The following is a 25,427-nucleotide window of genomic DNA, read 5'->3' on the forward strand; positions in this document are numbered from 1 at the left end:
TAGCTGAATAAGTTAACCCCAGAGTTGTTTGCAGAAGGTCTTAAGTAGCAAGTGGCAAAGATTTAATTTAAAAGAATAGAAAACATACCCAAACCCTCTCAATTTAGTRCAGCTTTCTAGATCCACACCAGTTGCGCTGGTAAAGCTGCTTTACTTTGTAAGGAGCAGCAAGTGCTCCCTGCGCCTCAGCTCTTCGGCTTCAGGCTGGAGGAGAGCATCCTCATGCAGACTCATTTTGGGGGCGCCTTGCCTTACAGCAGCTCTGAGAACATCGCGGAGATTTGAAAGCAACCAAAGCTTTTAGCAGCTCTGAGATAGAGCAAAACCAGGAGTCAGATCTGCTTGGTGTGCTGGGAAGTCAGAGCAACAGGACTGAACCCTGGTCCCTTCTTGCAGAAATGGCAGCCAGGACACAGCCAGGRCAGAAAGGCCTCTATACGGGCCAGGGAGATGGTGGAGCTGGATGCTTTGGACTTTTGGCTTAAGCTCAGYCCTAGGTCCATGAAGGTGCTTCAGTGTAGATGCTTGGATGGTAGCTAAGCAGAAACCAAATGCTTCTCTGTAGGGACTGAAACTAATCATATTCCTCATTAATTTTATGGCCTATGTGTGTGCAGTGCACTTGGGTAAACATCATTAACATAGAAAAGAGGTGCAGTTCCCTGCTCACCCCAGATGCAGTGGTCACCAGAGCAGTTCGGTTAGCTTTGTAAAGCAGGAAGCCTGCTGCCTAGCACTGGAAACATGGGCCTTCTCCACGCATCTCTGAGCAGGGAGTGATTTCATCCGAGGTATGCTAATAGTCAAAGTAATTCTTCAGAACTGCGTATATATGCATAGCTAGGTTTCATGTTTCCATCACAAACTCAAGGTTTGAATTTTTCATTTAAAATTAAAAAAAAAAATTGGATCTCACTAGCATTACAAATGACTTTGGGTCCAAGAATCAAACCGGCTCCTTTTCAGCACATATATCACCAGCAGCAAGTATTGTAATTGGCAGCTGTTTGAAACTTCTATTGATGAAATATGAGACTCAACAGAAAGCAGAGTATGTACCTGTAGGTGACACAGCCTTGCAGGGTCAATGCCAGGAAGGCTTCTTTATTTTTGTAAGCTAAAAAGAGTACAACTTCAAATACATACAGTGAGCAGAAATGCTTTTTGTTGCGGTCATTTTTTTTTGACTGCAACTGTGTTGGAAATACATTCTAATTAAATATTTAATTCTTTGGCCAATTGGCCTCATTTTCCCTTGCTCCAAAAATTCTAGATGCACTTTTAGAAATGGAATCTAATGGTTTCCTCACATATTGAAAGGTGACTTGTAATATGTGGTTGTATTACGACAAGTTTTAATGGTCATACATAGGCTGCTCTACCAGGGACAGAGAGTGTGTGCTGCTGTGCCATGCACAGGCACAACCATATGCAAAACTCTGAAAGATGCTGCTGGCAAAATGGTGTTGAACTCTGAAGAAATGAATGTGCACTATCAGCTTGCACTTTTTTTTGTTTTTTTGTTTTTAATTAGCAATTTATTATTCTAGTAGAGCCAAGAAACTTTACTTACAGGCTGAGATCCCATCGTGGTGTACAAGAAGATAAGAGACAGGCTGTGTAATGTAGACCCCATCCTGGAAGTTCCTTGGTATGCACAGATTCTTGCATCCTCATTAAAACACAACAGCTAATTCCCAATTTCTTCCTTTCTGAAGGCATGGTTAATACTTGTTCAGCCAAAAGCTTAGACAAAGATATTAGGCTCCCAAGTAGCGTTTAGCGATGAGACTTTGCGTTGCTCAAGGCAAGCGTAGCAATTTTTAAGACAAAGTTTAGCCCTGCAATTCTTTCAAAACAGTTCTTTCCAGTAATACTTCAAGCAGGCTTGCCCCCGACGCTTCCGCAGGAGGTTAGGGTGCATTGTACGTTTGCGAGAGGCAGAGGCGTCCACACCAATGTCACTCGTTCTCCCGGTTAATTGATACTCTAGACAGTTGCAAAGGATTTTGCTGGCTCTAAAAGCTTGGTCTGAGCCAGGGAGGGGGAAGCCCTTCCAGAGGCTACATGTTGGGAGCGCACCACCTCATCACTCCTACAGACCTCCTGCAGCCTCCCCAGGGCACAGGGGGACAAACAGGGACACCAGGAGCCCTGCTCTGGCATCTGCTCAGAAACAGCCTTTTGTGCTTCACAGCAGGCCAGGAGCGGCTGGGAAGCAAGAAAGCCGGGGATAACTGAAAAAATAAGGGTTTCAATTGTAACTTTATAAGACTCTTCATCTTCCTCCTGTGAAGAGCTGTTCCCTGGACTTGGCACCATTATTTCTCCCTCTCCAAGGGGAAAGAGTAACGATAATGGCATAAGGCACGTACCAAGGAAAGCCTAGAGAAACAGCTGCAAAGTAGGTCTGAGGGCTCTCGGTCTTGCTTTTTCTTGTGTCTATGTTTCATTGGGAGAGGAAGCTCTTAATGCCTTTTTACCCTCATGTACTCTCCCAATTTTGCTTATTTTACACAGCCTTCTCTTTCTGAATGCAAGCACTTTGTAACGTAACTAAGTTGAAGGTGAGCTTGAGAAAGTTTTTRCTCCTAATTGCTCTAGAGGCGTAGGCTTCTGGACCCTCTTCTATATGCACGGCAGCAACTTTCTCTATTTCCAATTTAAACTTTTTATGAGCCATTTATTTTAATTTATTTCCTCTTCTGCAAGGGGATCTTAGCTTTCAAGTAAGAGCTCTTGGCTCAAACAGCTTTCCTCTAAAGTAGTATTTAACCTGCCTCACACTTCCTCTTCAACCTTCACATGTGTAGGATGAGCACGATGAGCATTTTTATTCTCTTCGCAGGAGAAATGCAGATGTTGGGGGAAATGGATAATCCAGCCATTTTCTACCCCCTTCCATCTTGAGCGCCCTTTCCTGACCGTAGCCAGCSTGGATGGTGTGGGGCAACCCTGTGGGAGGCTCAGCAGCGGCTCACGTGCCAGCACCCTGCTTTGCCTCCCYGTTGGCACGTTTCACACCTGCATCAGGTCACCCTTTCACACCTACATCCGATCAGTCAGCTCAAGTGCTTTGCACACACAGGACTGTCTCCTCAGGTGCTATTCCCAGGCAAGCAGCCCCTAACACACGTAAACGGGAAGGTTACAGTCCATCGTGCTCGGGGCTCCTCTTTGCAGGTGTTCCTCAAGCCTATTCTTGCCTAACTGGGAGCAGCAGTTTCTGGGTCAGCTCACATGAGGCATCTGGGTWTCTCCCAGCAGGGATAGAGAGAGCAGAAAGCACATAGCACTGGGCAAGTTCCCTAGTATCTTAGCATTACAAATCATATTCATTGCAGCATTGCAACACAAGACTCAAATCAATATAAAGAGTTCACTATTGCTCTGAGATATTAAGCCATGCTACGGTTTGAACTCTTTCATTGCTTTCTCCATTAGTTTATTTCCACTGAAGGAAGAGTTGCTAGGCTGATTTATTCTGCACCTACACAAAGAAACTAAATCTAGGCACAGATAATCCATGGGGAACCAGGAAGATTTTAGTACCTTCAGAACAGTTTAATTTTCCTAGACTTTCTGCACACCTAAGAAAGCATCACCGAACCATGGAAGCGCAGAAGCAGCTCCTTCTTCRTGTTTGCAGTGTGCAAGTACTGAGGTACTGTAAGAAGCCATGAGTTACTGAGTTTCGCAGGGCACCAAGTTCAGGTGCAACAGGGCCACGTACTCAGCCTCCAATCCACAGCAAATAGGCAGCCCAGCCTCCAGCTGAGGCTCTGCATGCCCACCCTTTCCAGGATAACCTGCAGTCCAGAGAAAAGACTCAGCTCCTTTCAGACTTCCCAGTGGACCTTGGCTGTTGTCAGACTCTGAGGGAAATCTGTAGTAATAGCCTGAAGTGCTGGTCCAAATKCAGACCTTCAAAGAAAGGTCTAACTGGGACTAGCCACTCAACTCTTCCTGCTGTCAACCAAACCTTCTCCAAAAGCTAAAAATGAGAATCTGAGTAATTAACTATTATAATCCTATTAACTATACAATTATATATCATCACAAATATTTATATTATAATTATAATCCTATTAATTAACTATTTGCTTTGGAACTTGCATGTTTTTAGGTGACTGCTGGCTCCTCGCTGCCATTGCATCTCTTACTTTGAATCCGGATATTCTGTACCGCGTTGTTCCCAAGGCCCAGAGTTTCCAAAAGGACTATGCTGGGATCTTTCATTTTCAGGTACCTATATGATCTGTGTATTGTGAATAAAAGAGAATTTGCCCATATTTAGCTAAAAGCAGCTTTTTTGTCTTTGGCATGGGGGGATAGAAAAGAGGAACAGAGTTAAATATTAAATCATGTTACATGACACATGTTCACTAGGCTAGGTTGTACTTTTTTGCAGCTGACATTTTACTGGCTTTTTAAAGWCAGCTGAACCCATGTTGCCATGTGGCTCAAGCCAAGCTATGTCTGAACTGCTTGTGGAGATGGAGTTCAGGTTGACAAGATTCCTCCTTCTTCCCTTCCCTCCCTGCCGCTTTGTCCAAATTTCCTTCCTGGAGAGCCAGCGCACCAATTTCAGGACTGAGCCAATCTACTTTACCTTCCAGGCTGTGTTGAGGATGTGGAAGTTAGGTTCAAGCACGAGCTCTGCTCCCAGAGTAACCTGGCGGTATGGCTTTGTCCTGTGACACTAAAGGACGTCTTTTGTTGAGGGCAGGTGCACTGGAGCCTACATCCCTTCTGCCAACTCATCCCAGCAGAGGGTTTATTGTGTAAATAATCCTTTTTCCTTTTCCATCTAGGATTGCATGGAATTCTAGAGGAAATGTTTCAAGTGTTCAAGGAAAAAAAAATATTCACAATGTTTCTCACATTTTCCAGTGTTTTCATAGCAGACTGGCACTATTGGGTGCTTCCAGTTTTGGGTCACCTCTCCTTGCAACGTTTTTACAGGGGCTTGATTTTTACAGTGGATGGCCTTCAGTGCTTTCTGAAAATTGAATCTCTTCAAGGTATCTTGCATTAAAAGAGTAGATTAGAACAGGAAGAGTTCAGAGTATAGTGTGTACCCAGTAGCTTTGTGTGGCCTCCACTACATAACCTATACACGGATCACAAGCAGTGTTCTGGTGTTCAAGATGTACAAGAAGTTGCTGTTAATATTAGCTATCAGCAGAAGTCTAATACTGTGTTAAGAAGCCTACTCAGTGGCTCACAAGCATAGGAAGGAGGAGTTCTTCCAGCTATTACAAAGAAGAGGAGTCCAGAGGAGTCCATGGGAATGACAGTCCAYAGTGGCTTGTCCAGGGGGACTAGATGACAGGCCAGTGGATGACRGTCAGAAGCCCCAAGCTGATACAAAACAGAAAGAGTAACATGAGCCTGCATTAAATAGGGGCAGGAGAGTGGTAATATTACACGCATACCAGCCCTGATCAGTGATTTCTCTCATCTTTTCATCAGTTCTGGCAGTATGGGCAATGGGTGGATGTGGTGATCGATGACCGGCTGCCCACCAAGAATGGGGAGCTGCTCTTCGTCCACTCAGCGGAGGGCAGCGAGTTCTGGAGCGCCCTGCTGGAGAAGGCCTATGCCAAGTAAGCTGGCTACCTGCGAGGCAGCATTCCTTTTTGTGAGAAACTTGACTGCCCAAGCAGTTATGGTGTGAGGCACAACATACTTCACCCAAACGCAGTCTCTGTTCCTCCCATTTTTAGTTTACTGTAGGTCCATAAAGGACACAACCAACCATCTGTTTCAAATTTCTTTAATTCTAGTGTCCCAAGTCACACTGATGATCGGAAGGACCAAGAGATACTGAATTGCAAGCCCTTCTTTCTGCACTGCAAATGATTATGAACCGAGATTACTCTTTATATTGCTCTACTGTCTCTTCCATAGGCTGAATGGCTCTTACGAAGCTCTCACGGGAGGTTCCACTATGGAAGCATTTGAGGATTTCACTGGTGGCATCTCTGAGTCCTACGAACTGAAGAAGGCTCCTTCAGACCTATACCAAATCATCCAGAAGGCTCTGCGAGCTGGGTCATTGCTGGGCTGCTCCATCGATGTAAGAGGCTGCCGCTGTTTTACTCTGTCACTCCTCTTCTCAGAGCCCTGGTCCACACTGTAACAAAAGCTCAGATCAATGTTAGGCATTGGTCATAAGGTCTGAACTAAAAGTGAACTGCAGTCAGCGAGAAACTTTTATTGATTTTGATGATAAAACCTTTGGACTGGGTTCTAAATAATTTACTCTTTTCATACCTCCCTTTTTAAAAGAGAGTCTGCTATAGCACTTAGAGCCATGAACCCCATGGGGACTGAGCTTCCTCAGTTCCGTTCTTCTGTCTCATTCCCTGAGTATCTTTGCTCATTTAAAATCTGTGTAATTTCAGCTCCAGATATTCAAMTGCTGGAGCAAACTCTGTGAGGTAATTTCTAGTGGTCTACAGTCTGATTCTAGCTTTGTTTTTTAATCCTAAAAATTATCAACACCTGTAATGCAAAGTCTCTCAAGTTACAGAAGATGTTTGTACATGTTTTGAAAACTCCACGCCTTCCACATCCTATTTCATAATCTGATTTCAAATCCTGGTTTGTGGCACATAAGGTTACAAAAGTTCAGATTCAGACATACAGGATGTAAACCAAGATAGCCTGGAGCTAAGTTCACACAAATGTGTCTTTGCAGGTGGCTGGATCTGTTACCTGAGATGAGTGTCTGGATTTAGATTTAGATCTCATAGTACTTTCTTGAATCTCGGCAGTGCTTGGGGCTGCCTATATAGGAGTATAAAACTCTGGATGTGAAATTTGGCTGTGGATCTAGCTTCTATTTAATATACTTGGCATCAGGAATGTTGATATTCATTGTGGATACCAATTTGGCGATCTTCACCTGTACTAATTTGTACATGAAAGCTGTGTGCTTGTATACAATGTGTGGCAATAAATGTGTATATTGTTACTGCCCCAGGTAACTAGTGCAGCTGATATAGAAGCGATCACGAGTCTGAAGCTGGTAAAGGGACACGCTTACTCTGTCACTGGAGCAGAAGAGGTAAGCCAGCCTCTCCTAGGTACTCATYGATTTATCCAGCTCATCCAGCCTGGATGAAGCTGTTACACTCACCAGCATACAAAATAGCTTGGGATTGCAATACTGCAATGTCTTCACCTTTCCAGGGTCTTTGTGGGGCTGACCAAATAAAAATGTTGCTAAAGGATGCACAGCCCTTACAGAAGAAAAAAGAAAAAAGACCATAATACACCCGCTCAAGCTCAGTACACTACTGGTAGTTTTACAGAGTACAGTGTGCAACCTCTAACCTGTATTGTATGAAGAGACTGGTGGCCCTAGCTGTTACTGCACTGGAGGARGGGAAGGAGAAGCAGGAGAGGAGGCAGCCACTCCACCACAAACTTGTGCCACATGAGGCGAGAGCATGAACTTTGCCAGTCAGCATCAATGTGAAAGGCGCTTGTTAATAAGCTCCCCTCTACATCTGTTCCCGCACAGGGACCCCTAGATATTCCTCTTTCCCCCCAAACTGGATTTTTTTCAGATATTCATACCAAAWAACCTCTTTCCAACTTTGCTGTGTTGTGAGATGCCTCCTGCTTTTGAGGATGTAGATATTCCACAATTTTGTAGCTGCTGTTTTTCCTTGCAGGTTGCTATCATTATATGAAATCGTGAGCGATGCAGCTAACAGCTCACTTGGTGGCACAGGACAGTGTCAAATAAGGGTGGAAGACCTCTAGGTGTCTTTTAAYTCTTGCAAATTATAATGGACCGCATCACTCAAGTACAAATAATATTTAACCTGTTTGAAAGCAGTTGCTACATAATGACTGGGATAATGGAAGTGCTCAGGCTCTGTTTGTTGTGACTCCCTTAGGTTAATTACCGAGGACGGCCAGAGAAACTAGTYAGGCTTAGAAATCCCTGGGGTGAAGTGGAATGGACTGGAGCTTGGAGTGATAAGTAAGTTATTACATACCCCTGCCTCTCTCTCTCCATTGTATTTTGGTATCTTTTAAAAATTAATTTGGGAATATGCAATTAATCRAATCACAGAGCACATTCATGGAAGATACTAAATCAGTTGGAATAAAATGCTATTAATTCATTAGCAAGATTTGATATTGATCTGATCTACCCAGAGGACACACTTCCTTTCTGCAGATACAGCTTTTTAATAAGAGGCAACAGTCTACATTTTAACTGTGAACAACACAATGCAAATCRTATCCATGTCATTTTGCAAGATGACATTTCCCAGACCGACCCTACTGATGCTGCTAAGACCTTAGTAGAGYATGCAGATCAGTTCCATTCCTGGGAAATAATGTAGTAGAGCTAAACCATTTTGCCTCTTCTCCAGCTCTTAGGATGTTGATGGGCTCTCCATCAGACCTGTATTGGATTTCTGCTGGAGAATCTTGTAAAGGTCAATTCAGCTAAAGAGCAATTCAACTAAAGACCTCGAAATTTGAATATCTGTCTGGAGCTGTCTGGTCTTAGAGTCTCATGAGAATGCCAGTAAAAACATCTCTTTAATTTTTATGTCTAGAATCACATGGATTTTACTTTCATTTAGGTCAGGATATATTTTTTTCAGTCAGTGTTTCGAGATCTATATTACTGATACTGATGTATAATGCTCGAGGATAGAAAATACAGGCAGAAATTAGGATTATTCTTATCTGTATCAGAGCTGCTTTGCTCAACCCCAAGAAATAGCATGCCTCAGGCACATGTACATGCCACATCTGAATCTTACTACACCTGTTCTAGCACAGGACAGCCCTGCTGAAGCAGGTGTAGAGTTTTACAGCTATATGGGAGCAGATCAAACTAGAATCCAGCTTGTCACACAGTAACATCAAAACAGCAGAGAAGCAATATATTTTCTAATTCCACCTTTTTGCTTATTCTTCCGTGATCCAAACAGTGGCACTTACATTAATTCCCTAGGGAGAATATCAGGCATTCGAGCAGACCTCACAGCTGAGAGGCGCTGCCTGAGCTGCCGCCAGTCTCTGCGATGTTTGTGCATTCTGGCACCTCACGGGGATGAGCCGGTTTAAGGCTTATTCACTGTCTGTGCAGCTGAAGTGTGATCCCTCTGCAGAGGGATCTGACCGAGCTCTGCAGAGTCCAGTTGCTGGGTGCACTACCACTGTGGGGGCAGAAGGTCGAATTGTTGCAGAAATACATACGCCTTTGTCAGCTGTAACCCAAGATAGACCCTAACTCTGCTCTTGTCATGAAATTAAATGTAACAACTGAACAGCTTGCTTTTGTCTTTTGTCTGCAGTGCTCCCGAATGGAATTACATCGATCGCAGACAAAAAGAGGCTCTGGATAAGCAAGTAGATGATGGAGAGTTTTGGTGAGAATCGTTCAGTCTAGTTAATCTTTTGGATGTTTTATGTGCACATATGCTTTCTAAGCAGTCCTTTCATTTGGATGGAGAAAATCTACCAGTACCAAAGGAGTTACTAATGTACCAGTGACATATGTGAGTTGTTAGCCTCTTGTTTCTCTCCCTTCCCAATCAAATATTACCTTTTATTAGAGCTTGCGTAACTTAGTGCTTATCCAAAATATAGAGACCAGATGGCAATAAAATTAATGAGGTGTCAAGAATGAACCTCAGATGCTCTATATTTTGAGGCTTGTTTTTTGGCTAGATGCTACACGCTAATGAAAAAGTCTAGATTATCTGCTTGGGAAGAGTCTATTTACCCAGAGCTAATGGAAAGCCTGTCCCAGTTAGCTGATTACACAGATCAATGTTGAGCCCGTGTYAAACTCCATCCTAGACTGGATTAAAGGATAAACACCCGCCGTCCTTCAGTACAAGCAACTGTGTGGGGCATAAGGCAGTGGAGAGCTGAGAACCTGCCTCATGCTCGCAGCACGATGCAACAGGTCTTTCACTCATGCAGACCTACTAGAGATGGTGAAAATAAACATCAATAGTGGAGTTAGAGCAAAACACCAAACTGAGGCTTTTTTCTTCTTTTTTCACAGAGTGACTCTTTTAGAAGGGCCAGCTCTTACTTGTATTAGGTAGCATCTTATTGCACATATGGTTCCACTAGTTTTAGTGAATTTATTTGTGAAGTACAATCCATGAGGGACTGCTTGCCTGTGATTGTGCTTGGTAGCAAATGGTATGATTGAGCCCATAAGGCATAATGGCCACAGATAACAAGTGGCTTCATGAGATACAGCTATTTTCACTGCGGAAAGTGGGGTTTCTACCCACCTTTAAATTTCAGAGTACGATTAAATGCAATTTTGAGCAGTTCTGTGACACTGATATCTGCTGCCCCATTGGGAAGGGGATCTGCTTGCTCTGACTGTTACAGGCTGATGAACTCACCTGGTCTTTTTGTGTGCCAGGATGGCATTTTCAGATTTTCAAAGGCAGTTCACCCGGCTCGAGATCTGCAACCTGACTCCCGACACACTGACCAGAAACACAGTCAATAAGTGGGACCTGACCCTGTTTAGTGGACAGTGGAGACGGGGCTCCACTGCTGGGGGCTGCCAAAACTACCCAGGTAGAGACATAGCCAAGTGGGCACTTGGTGAAATAACAAAGAAAACAAACAAAATAACTCTTTTTGAACCAGATGGGGTTTAGATAGGCAGGTTTTGGAGGTGAAATTCTTCCTGTAAGGTTTAGATAATAAGCAAAAGCTTGGCAGTCTAAACGAAGATCTAGTTCACACTTCTTTCCTCTGCAGGGCATTATCTCCCCACTGCGCAGTTAATTTATGCCTCTCCTCTTTCTCCTCTCTGTGCTCTTCCTGCTTACGCTCCTTCTGCTTCAGACTGGAATAATCCTCCAAGGGGTTAGATAGGCCAGGAAAGTGTCCCAGGTCAGTGGCAGTGTGGTGTGGTATGCATTTTCAGGTTAGACTTCTGGAGAGGCCTGCTGGCATTTGGTCCTCTTGCACCAGAAGCAGCCTCAGCCAAGGACATCTGCTGGAGATAAATGCCTGGTTGGAATTAATGGCAAGAGTTCCTCCTGTTTTTTTGTTACTGCCCAGGAAATATCTGGGTGCTGTGATTTGCTATGGCTCCACTTGATGTTTGACATTGCTGTGAAAACATAGAACCATATAATATAATGGAAGCGTATGGGCAAACTCCAGGCAAAGGTTCTTCCAAGCATATATTTGTTGCAATTCAAGTGGCAACCATCTTGGTTTCAATGAGAGCAAAATCTGCTCCTTTTTGTTTTGCCTTGGGAATTTTTAGCAACATACTGGACCAATCCTCAGTTTAAAATCCGGCTGGATGAACCAGATGATGACCACGAAGGGAGTGCGAACGAGCCGTGCTGCACTCTGCTGGTGGGTTTGATGCAGAAGAACCGTAGGAGACAGAAGAGGATGGGGGAAGCTCTGCTTAGTATCGGCTATTCACTCTATAAGGTATAGTTTGTTCATCATTTAAGGTTTTGTTTGCTGTTCCGTTCTCCTGGAAGAAATCASTAATGTGAACATCTTGACATTCAGCACTACACTTCAGGAAGAACTGGATTTTGGAAGATGATGCAAATCATTCTCTCGTTTTTTATTGACCCACATAAATGGGAAGTTTGAGACAAAATTGTGTTCAGTTTTTGTCCCGCTTGAACAAGAGGGAGGTGTAAAACTAGGCAATTAATTTGCAATAATCTTATTGAGAGCCTTCTCTTTCAGCGTCTGAATGGGGGCAGGCTGAGGGAGCCTGGCAAGTCCAGATAACTGGCTTTGATTACAGCCTATCATTAATGCTCAGTAGTTGCTTGCATTTTTTTTCCTTTGCATTTGAAAATTGTTTTCATTCATTGTCTAGATGCTGTTGTTCTGGTTCAGAACAATAGTTTTGCTTTTTTTTCTGATTTTCCCAGTGTTGCTTCTGTCTCTGTAAATACGATGTAGGGAAAAATTCTCCAAGGGTATCTCTAACTTCCGTGATGTGAGGGGAGAAAAGCAAATGTAAGAATTTTCAACCAATATTTTAATTCATGGCATCATATCTGGAGAAAAGTGACTAAATGTAGTATAGATTCCTCTGGATGGAGATCACTAACTGGCACAGGTGGGAGCAGATGGTAATGGCTGATTTTTGCTAATGTGTCTTGTGTGAGATGGTTCAAAACTGGGAATTGTTTTCCCTAGTCCCTTTCTGCTTTACACGTAATTCATCTCATCTGCTTCCTCTGTGATCTTTTCCTTATTAGGGAGATTTAGTGACTCTTAACAAGACGAATGCTTTCTTTTGAAAGAAGTGGCTCCTAAGCCACCTGACGTAGACATCCAGCCATAATCCAAGTCACTCAGTGCTGTAGATTTACATCATTGCAGCTGATGCTGTGGCTGAGGGAATCCGGTTAGGGCAACACGGGTGGCGATCCGAAGCAGATCCCTATACAAGAGAAAGTGAAAACGTGTGTGCTCATGCCCACCTGCCCTGCAGAGCTTTTATAAGTTGTGTAGCTAGAACTGCCAGGTGAAAAATCCTGTAACAGGACCTGTCCCTGAGCTCCTGACTTCTGGTGTGGTGGATATAAGGAACAAGGACTGAGGTCCCAGGGGCAATCTCAAGTTGTTCAGAAGCGTTGTACAAGCGAAACTGCCAGAAGCTCTTCATGACTTGGGCGCACAATCCCTTTGGCTGTCATCAGATTTTGTGCTCCCACTACAATTGATTGCATTTCAGAAAGCTACCTTATATTTGAAGCTACCAGTTAACATAGCTGATTTAGTCTGGTTGATTTAGCAAGGACTAAATCTTGAAATTTGTTACTCATTATATTCACCTTACAACAGTCTATTCATTCTCAGGCTGATGGCCAGTGGCCTTATATTTTTATCAGCATTCCCRTAACTGTAGACCTGCAGATTTTAGGTCTGCTCTGAAAAATTCAKAGGTCAGTTTTACAAGGTGAAACTAAATGGTTGTTGAGTCTCCTGACTGAACATTTCAAGGCTCATCCAAAGGTTTCCAGCCAACAGTATCATTCACGCCATCACATCTGGAGAAAAGCAATTAAGTGTTGTGCAGATTCCTCTGGCTGGAGATCCTGGTTTTCCTTTGGAACAGCTCTAGCACAAGCTAGAACTTCCTGCAGATCTGTACACTACAATATGTGGTTGTAAAAAAGTATGAAAAATAAGTGTCTGAATGAGGCTTTATCTGATGTTTTTCTTTACTGGCTGAAGAATGTATGTAGCAGCCCTTTAATATTAGCTCTTTCTCTTCCTTTCAGATTCCTCCGGAGGTATGTGATCTCTGCTGAAGGCTCCTAACCTTCARATGGACACCTCCTGTCACACTGGRAAGACTACCAGCAGGACTTCTTCCTTGCTGATGACAGTTCTTCTGGAGAGCTTTGCTCTTTTATCACTGCACTAATATCTCAAGTTCTCAATAAGCATTCCCAAGGGATTGGAGCACTAGCTTTTATTACAGAGATCTGAGTCCCAATCTTGATCTYATTTAAGCCTGTTGAAATTTGATTTCATATAGCAGAGGTCAGAATTTGTCTATTTATTAAAGATGAAGGCAGAACAGGGTCCCTGAACTCTAAAAATGAGAAAATGAAGCTAATGTTTTTTAGAGGAAATACCAGACTCTGGGGATCCATTCCTTTTATCGTTCTGAGCTGGGGCTGCTGTTAATGAGCAAACCCAGCTCAACCTTCCTGAATCCTCAGAGCTGTCAATATTAAGGAAAGAGACTTTTCATTCCTGAAGAAAGAGACCACAGGGGTGTCTGGCAGTAAGAATAGCCTATACTGATTTCCTTAAGTCCAGTGGTCTGTGCTGCCAATTTTTCCTAGGTTTTCAACCCTTTCCTTCTCTCTCAGTAAATTAATGTGTGGTCACGAACCAATTAATTTTGCTCTTTTAGCAGCCTTGCAGATGCAAAGGGAAAATGAACCTTATGCATTGAAAAAGATGTGCGATCTGACTTCTTAATCTTCGCAGCTCCACTTAGCTGAAGCTTGAATGGAGAGAAGTGGTGAGGGTGTTGAATAAATCCCAAATCCAATTTCATCTTCAAACCGCCCAAAAGATAAAAACCCCTGTTATTCTACCGATTATGAGAAAAACACCGAATTAACTTAAAGTGTTTGATAACACCTTTGTATTCTCTGATCTTAGACAGGCAGAATTTTTATCAGTGTGTTGTGTTCCACAGCCTGTGTCAAACATAYATCTCTTTTTGTGGATCATGGGAGTATACTTTTTGAAAGACATCCTTGTGGAGGAAAAGTCAKGAATGTGAGGTTCAAAAGCAGAGATACTATTCTTCCCTGTTACATCAGTGCTTTATGAGCTATACTGTGTATCACTTTTTTAATGATACATGGATATTACGGAAAAGTTGAGTACTATTTATTTACCTCATAATCCAAATTGCTATATACATATCTTTAATATTTTTAATAGAAGGTGGCTAAATCCTCTAAACTGGCCTGAAAAATCTCACCCTCATGCTAATATATTGTCCTGTTTGCTATTCTTTTCTGTCTGTTTAAAGAAATCAGGCAGCATAATTGCTACGAATTAGGAGTTCTATCACAGAGCACAAATTGCTCCAAAGAAATGCATTTGTGAAATCAAAATTTTTTTCATGACTAGGCTATGAAAGGAAAAAGTGCTCAATACATGAGACAACTTGTATAGCAAGTACTAATTTGACCAAATTTGAGTGCATGTTATGGTGTTTTAAGTTACTTTTATAACACAGACTGTGAAGAGGTATGTGAGAAGATAATCTTTATAGAGCAAGACACTTTCCCCTTCTAATTATCTGCCTGACTGTTTCCCATGGCAGAGTCCTGACGGTTATCTTTTGTGCCATCACTCACGGATTTAGTTTCATGCTAAGAAGAACTTCTTGGGATGGCTTTTAAGCAATGAAATTGAAGTAAGGTGTCTGGCTTACCAGTCAATTGACAAATGAATTCTAACCAAAACATATTCTCCACAGCTGGAAAATAGCACGGATATTCATCTGAACCGTGATTTCTTTGCAAGAAACAAACCAGCAGCCCAGTCYGGCACTTACATCAACCTGCGCGAGGTCTCCAGCCGCATGAAGCTGCCCCGAGGAGAGTACCTTATCGTGCCCTCCACTTTTGAGCCTTACAAAAACGGGGAGTTTTGCCTTCGAGTTTTTTCTGAGAAAAAGGCTAAAACTCAGTAAGTATCTTCTGTCAAGCCTCCTCTTTTGCTGGTGAGATGCACGAAGGAAAATGTTCGGCTCTGTGCCAGAGACCCGTGTCCTCCGTATGCTTCCCCTTAACCAGCAATTAATCAGCCAAGCAGATCTATTTCTAGGACCTATTTTATTACACAGTCCGGCCTATGTGGCTCATACATCCAAAACACACAGTCAMGGCTTATTAGATGGCCTCCGGCGAGCAGCGATGTCCTAACTGGACCCCCAGGACTACAAAGTAGAAGTTGCGCCTACTTAAGAGTGCGGGGAAGGATTTGGGAGTATGGTGGTGAAGAGATGGTTTTAAAAAGTGATGTTTCACCAAAGCAGGCACKGAATGAAAGAACTAGGAGTCTGCATAGGAAGCAAGAACAATAAAGCTGAATTTCCCAATGAAAATATCTTAAAATGAGGTGGTACAGGCRGAGGTGAAATGGGAAGCGCAGGAAGCAGGGAAACTAGAGGCTTGTTCTGTGCATTTGGCAATGCCTTTTATATTAAAACGTTGTTTTCTTWATTGTTGTATGGGCAAATGGTAAACTAGTCATTCTGGGTTGTTGTGTTTTATTTGTTTTTTGKTTTTTTCTTTTTTCCTTAGGGTGATTGGTGATGTGGTGGCTGCAAAACCATATGAGGTAAACACCTGAACTGGACAGGCTGGTTTTTTTCTAACGCACTTTTCTTTCAAAATGAATTATATGACTATTTTGATAATGCAAGGAGACTTTTTCAAAACKTTTTCAGTCTTAGAAAGTGGTTAGTCCCAAGGGAAGGCAACCCGCTGACCAGCCTTGATTTAAGGAGCGYTTCTGTTCTGCCACTGCTGCAGTGCAAGCAGGCATTTTCCATGGTTGTAACTGGTCCCCAGTGAAGTTGCTTTATGCCACCCACATCTCACTTTCTAGTACCACATCATAAGTCACATTCTTGATCATCTCTTTCCTCCAGCCTCGTGTTGATAACAAAGATATAGACGATGAGTTCAAGAGTCTGTTTCACAAGCTTTCAGGAGAGGTAAGTGGATTAAAATTAAAGGAAAAGATCGTGACCTCTCTGGTGTGATTATGCAAATATTTGGCTGGCCAGTTTGTTTTAACTCCTGGCCTTCAGAGACCAGGCACTTCTCCCCTTTTATTAGCTCACAGCTTCAGTTCAATTTATTCCACAACAGAGCAGTTCTGCTAAAATATTCCCCATACTGGTGCAGAATGTGATTTGTTCACTYGGTAACGCAAGGTGTCGAAAAACTCTGAAAATATGGATGGTGGGAGTCAGGCTGGTGAAAATATTATTCCATGGTGAAATAAATTATCTGTGGAATTAGCACCTAATTGTAACAAATGGCTATTTGGGCAATCCCTTGCTTCTGTTGTAGAAGCCGCTGGAATCAGAGAGCCGTCGGGTGAAATTTCTCTTTATTGATTGTATCTGGCAGACATCAGTATCCCCCAAAGCCGCTGTGCCAGGCTGCAGCTGGCACGTCACATTTGCTCCTGATGGCCATGGGCACCGGAGCGTGAAAACCTCTTMATAGTTAGAAAGACTTTTCTATCTTGTGAGAAGGGAATTTCGGTATTGTTTGCTTGTCGCTTCCATAAGCCTGGAAAATCTCGAGTGTGACCCTGTACCCCTTTAGCCGCAAAAGAAACGGAGATATGGAATCAATCCAGCCAATCCTGGCAAAAAGTTTAATATTTGCTGGGTCACGTCACCTAACAAACAACGTGTTTCCCATTTGAAAGGCTAGGAAATATTAATGGGTTTCTGAGGATCTCYTCCATGGGATGTCTGCTGGAAAATGGGAAGCTTTAGAAAAAGATTTACCTGCCTGAGAATAGGGTTGATAAAATAGTCTCCAGGTAGCTGGCAGAGAATGAGTACAGTTTTCTTCAACTGCTTTTCCCGTTACCGCGTTATGTTTTCTGCCCAGGACTGTGAAGTGACTGCAGCTGAGCTCCAAACCATCCTGAACCGGGTTTTGGCAAAGCGTGAGTTGCACCGCGGGCTGCAGGCTGAGCGGGGCGGCATGAGCTGCGCTGGGACTCAGCGGGAGGCGAGGGGAGCGGAGGGGGCCCGCGGCAGGACGGGGCTCCGCAGCCAGGCTCCGGCCGGCGCCTTGCTCCTCTCACCGCTGAGTTTCTACTGACTTGCTGAACCCTTTATATAGGGGGAAAAAAAATACTATCCGGCACTCGCCTTCACAGAGCTACCAAATCCCCCCCCCTTCACCATGGGAAATTATTATTATCATGCTCCTGTGTGATTTTGGTGGGCAGATGGAGATTTACCACCCCCTAAAAGGAGAGCATCCCCTGCCTCTGCACCAAAAAAGCCATTTTAATGTCCACTTATTAATAAACTGAGAGACACACAGCTGGGAGGAAACAGTGCAATGTCAGACCATTTATTTTGCTAGCGAGATTTTAACGTGGCCAGTACCTCTGGGGTGGCCTGCTGAGAAATATTGGTCTAAAAGTACTTCTGACTTTCATTTTTACTTACTTTGTGTGCAGGAAGGGATATTAAAAGTGACGGATTCAACATTAACACTTGCAGGGAGATGATCAGCCTTTTAGATGTATCCTTTAAAAGTCATTTCATCACCGTTAAAGTTTCTGGATCTCTGTTGCGTGTCTTTGCCAAGACAAGGCTAAGTTTGCGTTTTCGATGCCTCAGCACATGTATTTTTATTGACCAAAGGCATAAAATTCGGCCAAGGAAGCTCTCTCAGCTCAGGGCAGCATCAACCTGAACCGCTTCATTGCTGGCTGCTTCTCTCTCCGGCTTTTTCGCCTCCCATTGCCTGAGCATTTCCCCAAAGAGCAGCAGTGGAGGGACGTTGAGCCGGGGCGTCCCCRGGCCGGGGCCAGGTTGAGACGCACAGACAGCTCGGTGGGAGCTGGGGTTTTAAGCACAACTTCAGCTTCGATCTCTAGAACCAGGCTGGAGAAACTGTTGGAGGGGGAAAGCCACGAGTGCGCGTGGTTTTCTGCAGGAAGAGGTTTGCAGACGGCGGCGTCACCTGAGACCAGCTCCTGTGGTTCACTTGCRGTTCAGGGGTCTCCCCCAAGGCAGGTGCTTTGTTTCCTGGGGGGCTTCAATCCACTGTTAACTGTACAACATACGAGTGGATCTAATGACGCTTGGGTGTTTAGCAATCCCATGAATCATTCCTTGAGAGTGCAGATAGCCTAGAGACCCTTTCCCTAAGCAAATATAAAAATATGGGCCTGTTTGTAGGAGATGGAGATTACAAGAGAGAGTGAATATGGCATTAAGATTACACTGTGATGGGTGGTTTGTTTTTGGCAGAACTAGTTGCCTTCCAGCTTTGATGAGGATAGAGGAATCCTAATTTTTGAACTCTGCCTTAACAACCTCAGACGAACGGGACCGGCTCCTTGGGACTTGTAGAATTCAAGACACTTTGGATGAAGATTCAAAACTATTTGGTAACATAATATTTCTGACTGTCTCCCCTTCCCTCTCAACTCTAAAGTGCAGATCCAGAACTGAGGYTGGGTTAAGGCACCAAAGGCAAATATACATGTCAGCTTCCGTTCTTGCAGCTGGAATTTGATCCAGGGCTCAGAAACACCTTCCATTTAAAAGGGCACAAGCAGAGCCTCTTTCACCTTAGTCCTGCCATTCCCCATAATTTGCAATACCTTCTGAAAAGCCAAATTGACTCCCTTTCATTGCTGGACAAAAGACAGAGTCTCACCATGCTGATTGCTTTATTAAAGCTCATATGAAGCTGTCTCTGGCATTGCGGTGTGTTACATTATCGCCTGAGCACCACAGTCTCTGAGACATGCTCTGGCACTAGAGTTTGCTAGTTAACTGCTGGAGCAAACACAAGAAATATATGTTTTTAGGATCTACCAAAAGCCATACCATACATTTTTAGGATTTAGCATCTTTGTATTTTTAAAATCTCGTAGAAATACTACAATTATTTTTCTGATGGAGGATTTAATATCCCAAGAAGTTCACCAAGAAGCAAGCAGTTTAAAGGAAGGGCAAATCTGGTGACATCCCTGTAAGGCAAGTCTGCTGCTACCATGTTTGATGCTGCTCAGCACGGAGCACCTTTCATGGATGTTCATGAAGAAGTGTTCAGATACCCTCAGGCTGGAGGCWCTGGGTCCATCAGGAGGCTTACGTCAGCAGAGCAAGCCCTGAGAGCCAACTCCAGCTTGAGCTCTAGGCCTACATATTTTCTAATGCTGGATAACAAACCTGCTGGCAGTAGGAAGCATCTGTCATCGTGTCTGAAATATTAAGCAGAATGGACTTTGTCTGCTGCTGTGTTTGCCAAACGATAGAATATTTTCCTCAATGCTCTGTCTGCCACCACGCAATGTGAAGACAGGCAGGCTGCCAGCCCTTGGGAGAGTGCTTCCCAGTCTGGTTTGCTTGCCAGTAGCTGCTTGAAATGTTTCCCTTCTCATTAACATTTCAATGAGTAGAAGTTCTGGSTGATAGGGGCAGCGCCTATCCCAGCCCATCAGAAATCTAAGCCTGTGTCTACACAGCAAAGTGGTGGTGCGGACGCAGCAAAGGCTTTAGTCTAGCTTTAGTCTAGCTACAAGAGCAGGGACTATGGCAGAGCTCCGGTGTGGACTAGCAAACCAAGGTTAGACCCTAGAAAGGCCCTAATATTTCATTCTGGCTGCCAACCTCTGGTGAATTCATGTGACCATGTCTTCACTGCTGTCATTACCCAGCTGTGGAAGTCAAAGCCCACCTGCCTGTGTTCKCACAACCCCCACTGCCCCACTGCTGTGCAGGCACACTTTTAAAAGCAGCTCCCACATTCCCTTGTTCCTCTGCCACAGGCCATCTATAAGAAAGTGGACAGTGACTACTCCGGGACCATGGACTCCTATGAGATGCGGAAGGCCCTCAGTGAGGCAGGTGGGTATGCTGCTTGGGGATACCTTCTGACCACTGCAATCCCCCACTAAAAACAAGCACTGAGAGGCCAGTGGAGCATGTTAACTGCTCCGCTTCCATCTCCTAGATTGCAGTGTTGCCAGTGCCACTCTTGCTTTTTGACATGCCACTAAGTCCTTTTGCTGTTATATACATCAAACCCTGTCCTCTTCTCTGCATTCTCAACCATTAATATTTTTGTCTATGCTGTGATCATTTCTTGTCCATCTGATTATTACTTGCTCTATTTTTGGCCTCATTATTTCCTAATATAATCATCTTCTCCTGAAGCTATGCCCAAAGTCTCTTTTCCCTTCATTTCCTCCCATCACCTTCCTCCACACTAGAGATGGTGCAAGCCTTATCAAGGCATGCTGCAGTTGTATCGTCTCTGATCTATGCTATTCATTTTTGCARCAGTGCTTGCCAGCTCATGGGCATCTAGAGAAGCGCTGCTTTTTGATCTGTTTTGTGCCCAGTGGAGTGCTATGTGAATGATCCAGAGACAGAAATAACACTAATACGGGCCTGAATAAAGCCCAACATGTTACATGAGCAACCTGCTCTGCTGCCATCACTGCTATTCATCTGGATCCCCTTGACTCACTAATTAGGGGTTTATCTAGGGAACAGAGGACTGATAATGCTGTGAAACGATGTTAAATATGCAGTTTGACAAAATGCTGTGGGAGAACTTTATGTGTCCCTTCACCATAGTGCGATGGGCTTTGAAAGTGTCCAACAGACCTTCTGGGATGAATGGACTCCCTCCTTCATCCAGAGCTGCCTGCAGCTGCAGGACTCCACAGATGAGTCACATCAAAGGCAGCATATTAACCTGCTGTGGCAGTGATTTGTGTGCTTCCCATGCCTTCAGGTTTCACTCTCAACAATCAAGTGCAGCAGAGCATTGCCATCCGCTATGCCTGCAGCAAGCTGACTATCGATTTCGATGGCTTTGTGGCCTGCATGATCCGCCTGGAGACCCTGTTCAGTAAGTGCCGGCCTTCATCAGCCAAGGAAGATTCCTGATAACTTTGGATTTTTATTAAGTATTTGGTGTCTTTTAACTCTGAATGTAGCAAAGTGCATGGAAATGTGAGGGAGCCAGCAAAAACGTGCCTGTTCCAAAAAGCAGCAGAGAAATGGCAAAGGCTGCTTTGTCCAAATGGCCGTGGAGTTGGGGGGAAATGTTTTTATAATCTACCAGGCTCTTCTGGTTGATGACTATCTACACTTTATGTTCAGTGCTCTGGCCCCTTGTTGTCCCATCTCCTCCAAAAGGTACCATTTTATCATTTACAGTTCTGACTCAGACCTGATTTACATGTGCATCCCCCAAATCATACCAGATATGAGCACGTTGGATTTTGTAGTTGTCCTGCTGCCAACTCTGTTTGCTGCTGTAGATCTAACTGTTCTGCCTTGTGAGGTGGCTTAGAAATTACATGCAGTGGAAAGGAGAAAAACCGCTGTAATCTCAGTAGGTCTGCAGTAGGTCATAGTAAAAGGCCGGACCTCTACCTTTTGTCAAACAGTGGTTCTCTATATGCCAAACTCTGGGGTTTATATCCATTTTTTCCCTCTTTTGCTTTTTAGAAGTGTTCCAGCTCCTCGACAAAGACGAGAGTGGAGTCATCCAGCTCTCTTTGGCTGAGGTGAGGCTAGTCAAATTGAAATACCACGTGGTTAAGCTATAACAACGAACACGACTAAAATTCATTTCTTTAAAACAACTATTGTAAGTATTAAATTAAATATTGATTCAAAGGGAAAGCTTACTTATACAAAAAAGCTCTTCAGCTCAGAAGACCTGTCCAAATTAGTAAGCCAAACACTTACTTATTATGASTAAAAAAGTAAAGATATGTTCAAAACACCCAAAGTGGCTTGAGGAAGTGCTTTCACAGTATGTTTTACTGTCTACTTTCAGGGGGGCAATGGTCAATGTTTTAGAAAACAGACAGTAGAAAACTGTTCCTGTCTGGCTGAAAATAAACTGAACCACCTGCCAGAATTAGAAAAGACTTTTTAAGATGTCAGGTCTTTTTTACTGTTGATAATGCAAATTTCTCCTGTTGAAGACGTAATAAAAGCAGTCARCTTCAGTCTTCCCTTTGCAGAATACAAATATATCACAGGAAATAGAGCTGGAAGGGGCCCCAAGAGGTYCATCTAATTAGTCTTCTCAGCTGAAGACTGTCTCTAAAGAGGAGAGGATGCCTCAGAAGCCCTGTGGCCATCAGTCAGAGTTATTTAAATCCAATTACATTTGTTTACGTTGCATAATCTTGTCCTGGAATTTTAAAAGAACGTGCAACTTGCCCTGGAGAACTTTGTCCTTCCTCAATRGAAACCCTATGTGCAAGGTCTGAAGCCCATCCCAGCAGTAAATTTCCCCAAAGTTCCAGTGCAGATGGATCCTACACGTACAACATAAAAATACAGTTCCAGTCTTTCACAGCATTTTCTCTCAGAGCCCATTATAGAGAGCCATGATAGACCATGCTGTGAACCTTCCAGATGATCTAACTCCTCCTTCTGTTTCTCCCGTAGTGGCTGTGCTGCACACTGGTTTGAACAACTATAGATGAATTCAGCAGAGACCTCTACAGCTCTTACAACCAAGGAATGACTTGTTTGGCTTCTCCCTATTACAGACAACAGAGAGAGCAAATCTTTTTTAATTACTAGCAAATTATTTTAAGTCAAATAAAAATGAAATGATTTCCTTTCAGTTAGAAGATATAGATGTTCTTGAGYAAAAAAAGTGCAAATAAAACAAGCAAACTCAGTTCTATCTTCCTTTTACTGCCCAAAGAATATTTCTTTGTGTCATGCTGAAATGTCACAATCTTGACTTACCACAGATCTGTCTGGGTGGCTTTGATTTGTCTTCTAACTGTGCACCGTAATTCAGCAGCGTTCAAAATCCAGGAATGGATCTTTGTTGCTTGCAATATCCAGCATTTTTTTTGCCCTCTGAGTGTGGGCAAAAATTGTGTTCAATGAGCTACAGGGAATGAAAAAGAAAAGCCTTGTCTTGAGTTTCTTAGGTGCCCATGGACCCTTCAGAGTGCCACATAGTATGGGAGAAGTTACCCGTCTTATTGAAAGCGGTGTTTTCCAAGGTGCATATCCACAGGTGTCTTCAGGATTTTGCATGAACAGTACAAACTTGATGCACACGTACCTCAGCTCTCTTCTGCTTTGCTGCTCTGGTTACCTCCCTTCCTAGCCAGCTGCCTGCTTTGGCTATGCTAAGTGTCAGCAGAAGCTGGGATGAAGAAGCTCTGAGGGACAAGGCAAGCTGCTGAAAGGATGCAGGGATCAGGCACGGACATGGCACCAAGTCCGAATGGGGGAAGCAGGCAAACATGACGGCAGCTGTCTGTTAGGCCTGCCTTGCTCTTCCAGGCAGAGGAGTGAGGATGGGAGGCTGTAGGCATGTTACTGCTTTTCCTTCAGCTGAGATTTTCTCCTTTGAATACTTGTCCATTTGCATATTTCAGTGCCCAAGGATGGGGTTTGGAGCTTTAGGAGCTAAGGGATTAAAGTCCAGAAGATCAGAAAGGCAAGTATGAGAGGAGGAATGTAAAATGCACTTGCAGGGGTCTTGGAACTTGTGTGTGACGGACGTGCTAAGGTGAGTCGTGATTTAAAGAAAAAACTGAAGCTAATAGTCATTGGCCAACAGTGCTGTTCTTCCCTAGTATCTTCTAAAACTTTTGTCCTTTCAAAGATCTCTGCCTTTAATTTCATGGTATCATAATAACTGTATTTGTGGCAGGCTAGGTAGTCTAGCAGCCTCTGTAGTAATTAGAAAACCTTTCTGTACCTCACAATATTGTTATGGATTGGCAAGACGATATCTATGACACTTTATCTGGGAGCCAAAGAAGTGCAGACAAAGAGCTGTACCCTCAAAATGGGCAGTGGGACCACAGATCTACCCCCCTGTCTCGTCAGAGCTATCTTTAAGAGAAGCTTTCCTTCCATGCTGACTTTCTCCTAAGCAATTTTCTTAAGCAGGAAGGAAACTGGTGGTTGCTCCTCATCTCCGAACAAMAAATACCTCATGACAGCCTCCGAGTTTCAGTTTGACAACTCCTAGCATTTCTCCTTGGTGCTGGATATAGTTGTATGACTAAAAGGGAACTATATCCTGTTTCAGTGCATTACTCTACCTCTCTAATAGATGGTATTTGCTACACTCATTTAGAAATCCTCTGCTAGTAGAAGAGAAATAAACATCTTTTAGTTCAGGTTGCAGGGTAAAAACAGCTGGTGAGGGGAACTGCAAGCTTYCCCCTGCTTGCACTTGAATGTCATGGCCATGACCCTATCATCAGTCATGACGTGCACACAGCCGTCTTATGTTGCTACCAGCTTCTCATGGTGGATATTTGCCTGTTAACCAGCAAAGGATATCTTCACACCTCCACTTTCCTGGAAGGGAGAGCTACCTGGGACAARTTTAGGTCTCAAGAACTATTGCCCTTTTCTAGCAAATACTCTGCCTGTTCAGCAAGAACATGTCCTTCTCTGCCCGGTGTSTTGAGTATGCACCACATCTCCTTTCTAACCGTGCAGCAGGGTGAGCTAACTGCTTACAGCTTTGGATTAGCTTTCTGCTCACATGCAGCTATTTATCAGTTTATTCCAATTATGGTCACAGAGAGGCCTCTCTGAACAGGATTGGGAAGAAACAAATATACACAGAAATCCATTGCATGCTCCCAGTCCTTCTCCCCTCACATTAAGTGAGATACCCCCATTACAATGCGTTTCATGGTTATCTCCATGACTCTCACCTTCCTGCACAGGCTGGGCAGAGAGCTGCACTTCATCTTGCTTTATCTTTGGGAAGCAGGCAGCTCCCGAAGAGCCACTTCCTCTCTCACTTGTTCTTTGAGCACAGCACTTGGCTATCAGGGCTYTGACGACTGCTGAAAAATAAGCCTTTTCATGGGATTGAATGCACTTCTTTTTACTTGATGCACCTGCAAAAAGATGATTAAGATCCCCTTATTAGCCTTCCTTGTGCTACAAGCTGAACAAATGTCTGTTCTCATCAGTTTCCCAGTTAGCTCTGGTGGGCTGTTGACTAAGATGCTTGCAGCAGCTCCAACGGCAGCAGCAAGGCACGGTGGCCTGAGCAAGCGCTTGGGCATCTGGGCTCCTTGAGCTCTACTACTGCTTCACCATGCTCCATTTTCAGAGCTGCCAAACA

At 43.7% G+C, this 25,427-nt stretch overlaps 1 protein-coding gene across 1 annotated transcript in view; it reads left to right on the top strand.

Moving 5' to 3' along the window:
• The first annotated feature begins 3,611 nt into the window (after positions 1-3,611).
• The window catches only part of LOC146601155 (calpain-8-like), a 46,346-nt gene continuing 24,530 nt past the window's right edge, over positions 3,612-25,427 (top strand). Inside the window, exons 1-19 of the mRNA XM_085311184.1 lie at positions 3,612-3,669; positions 4,127-4,245; positions 5,476-5,609; positions 5,914-6,082; positions 6,992-7,075; positions 7,917-8,002; positions 9,339-9,413; positions 10,433-10,593; positions 11,297-11,472; positions 13,296-13,307; positions 15,026-15,237; positions 15,855-15,891; positions 16,205-16,270; positions 17,187-17,244; positions 17,770-17,834; positions 18,640-18,708; positions 20,098-20,176; positions 21,072-21,188; positions 21,794-21,852. Coding sequence (XP_085167310.1) covers positions 3,612-3,669; positions 4,127-4,245; positions 5,476-5,609; positions 5,914-6,082; positions 6,992-7,075; positions 7,917-8,002; positions 9,339-9,413; positions 10,433-10,593; positions 11,297-11,472; positions 13,296-13,307; positions 15,026-15,237; positions 15,855-15,891; positions 16,205-16,270; positions 17,187-17,244; positions 17,770-17,834; positions 18,640-18,708; positions 20,098-20,176; positions 21,072-21,188; positions 21,794-21,852 — 1,836 coding nt within the window. The remainder of the gene's footprint in view (positions 3,670-4,126; positions 4,246-5,475; positions 5,610-5,913; positions 6,083-6,991; positions 7,076-7,916; positions 8,003-9,338; positions 9,414-10,432; positions 10,594-11,296; positions 11,473-13,295; positions 13,308-15,025; positions 15,238-15,854; positions 15,892-16,204; positions 16,271-17,186; positions 17,245-17,769; positions 17,835-18,639; positions 18,709-20,097; positions 20,177-21,071; positions 21,189-21,793; positions 21,853-25,427) is intronic.

The sequence above is a fragment of the Rhea americana genome, unplaced genomic scaffold (assembly GCF_003343005.1).
Source record: "Rhea americana isolate MKP2758 unplaced genomic scaffold, rheAme1 scaffold_109, whole genome shotgun sequence".
NCBI classification, from domain to species: domain Eukaryota; kingdom Metazoa; phylum Chordata; class Aves; order Rheiformes; family Rheidae; genus Rhea; species Rhea americana.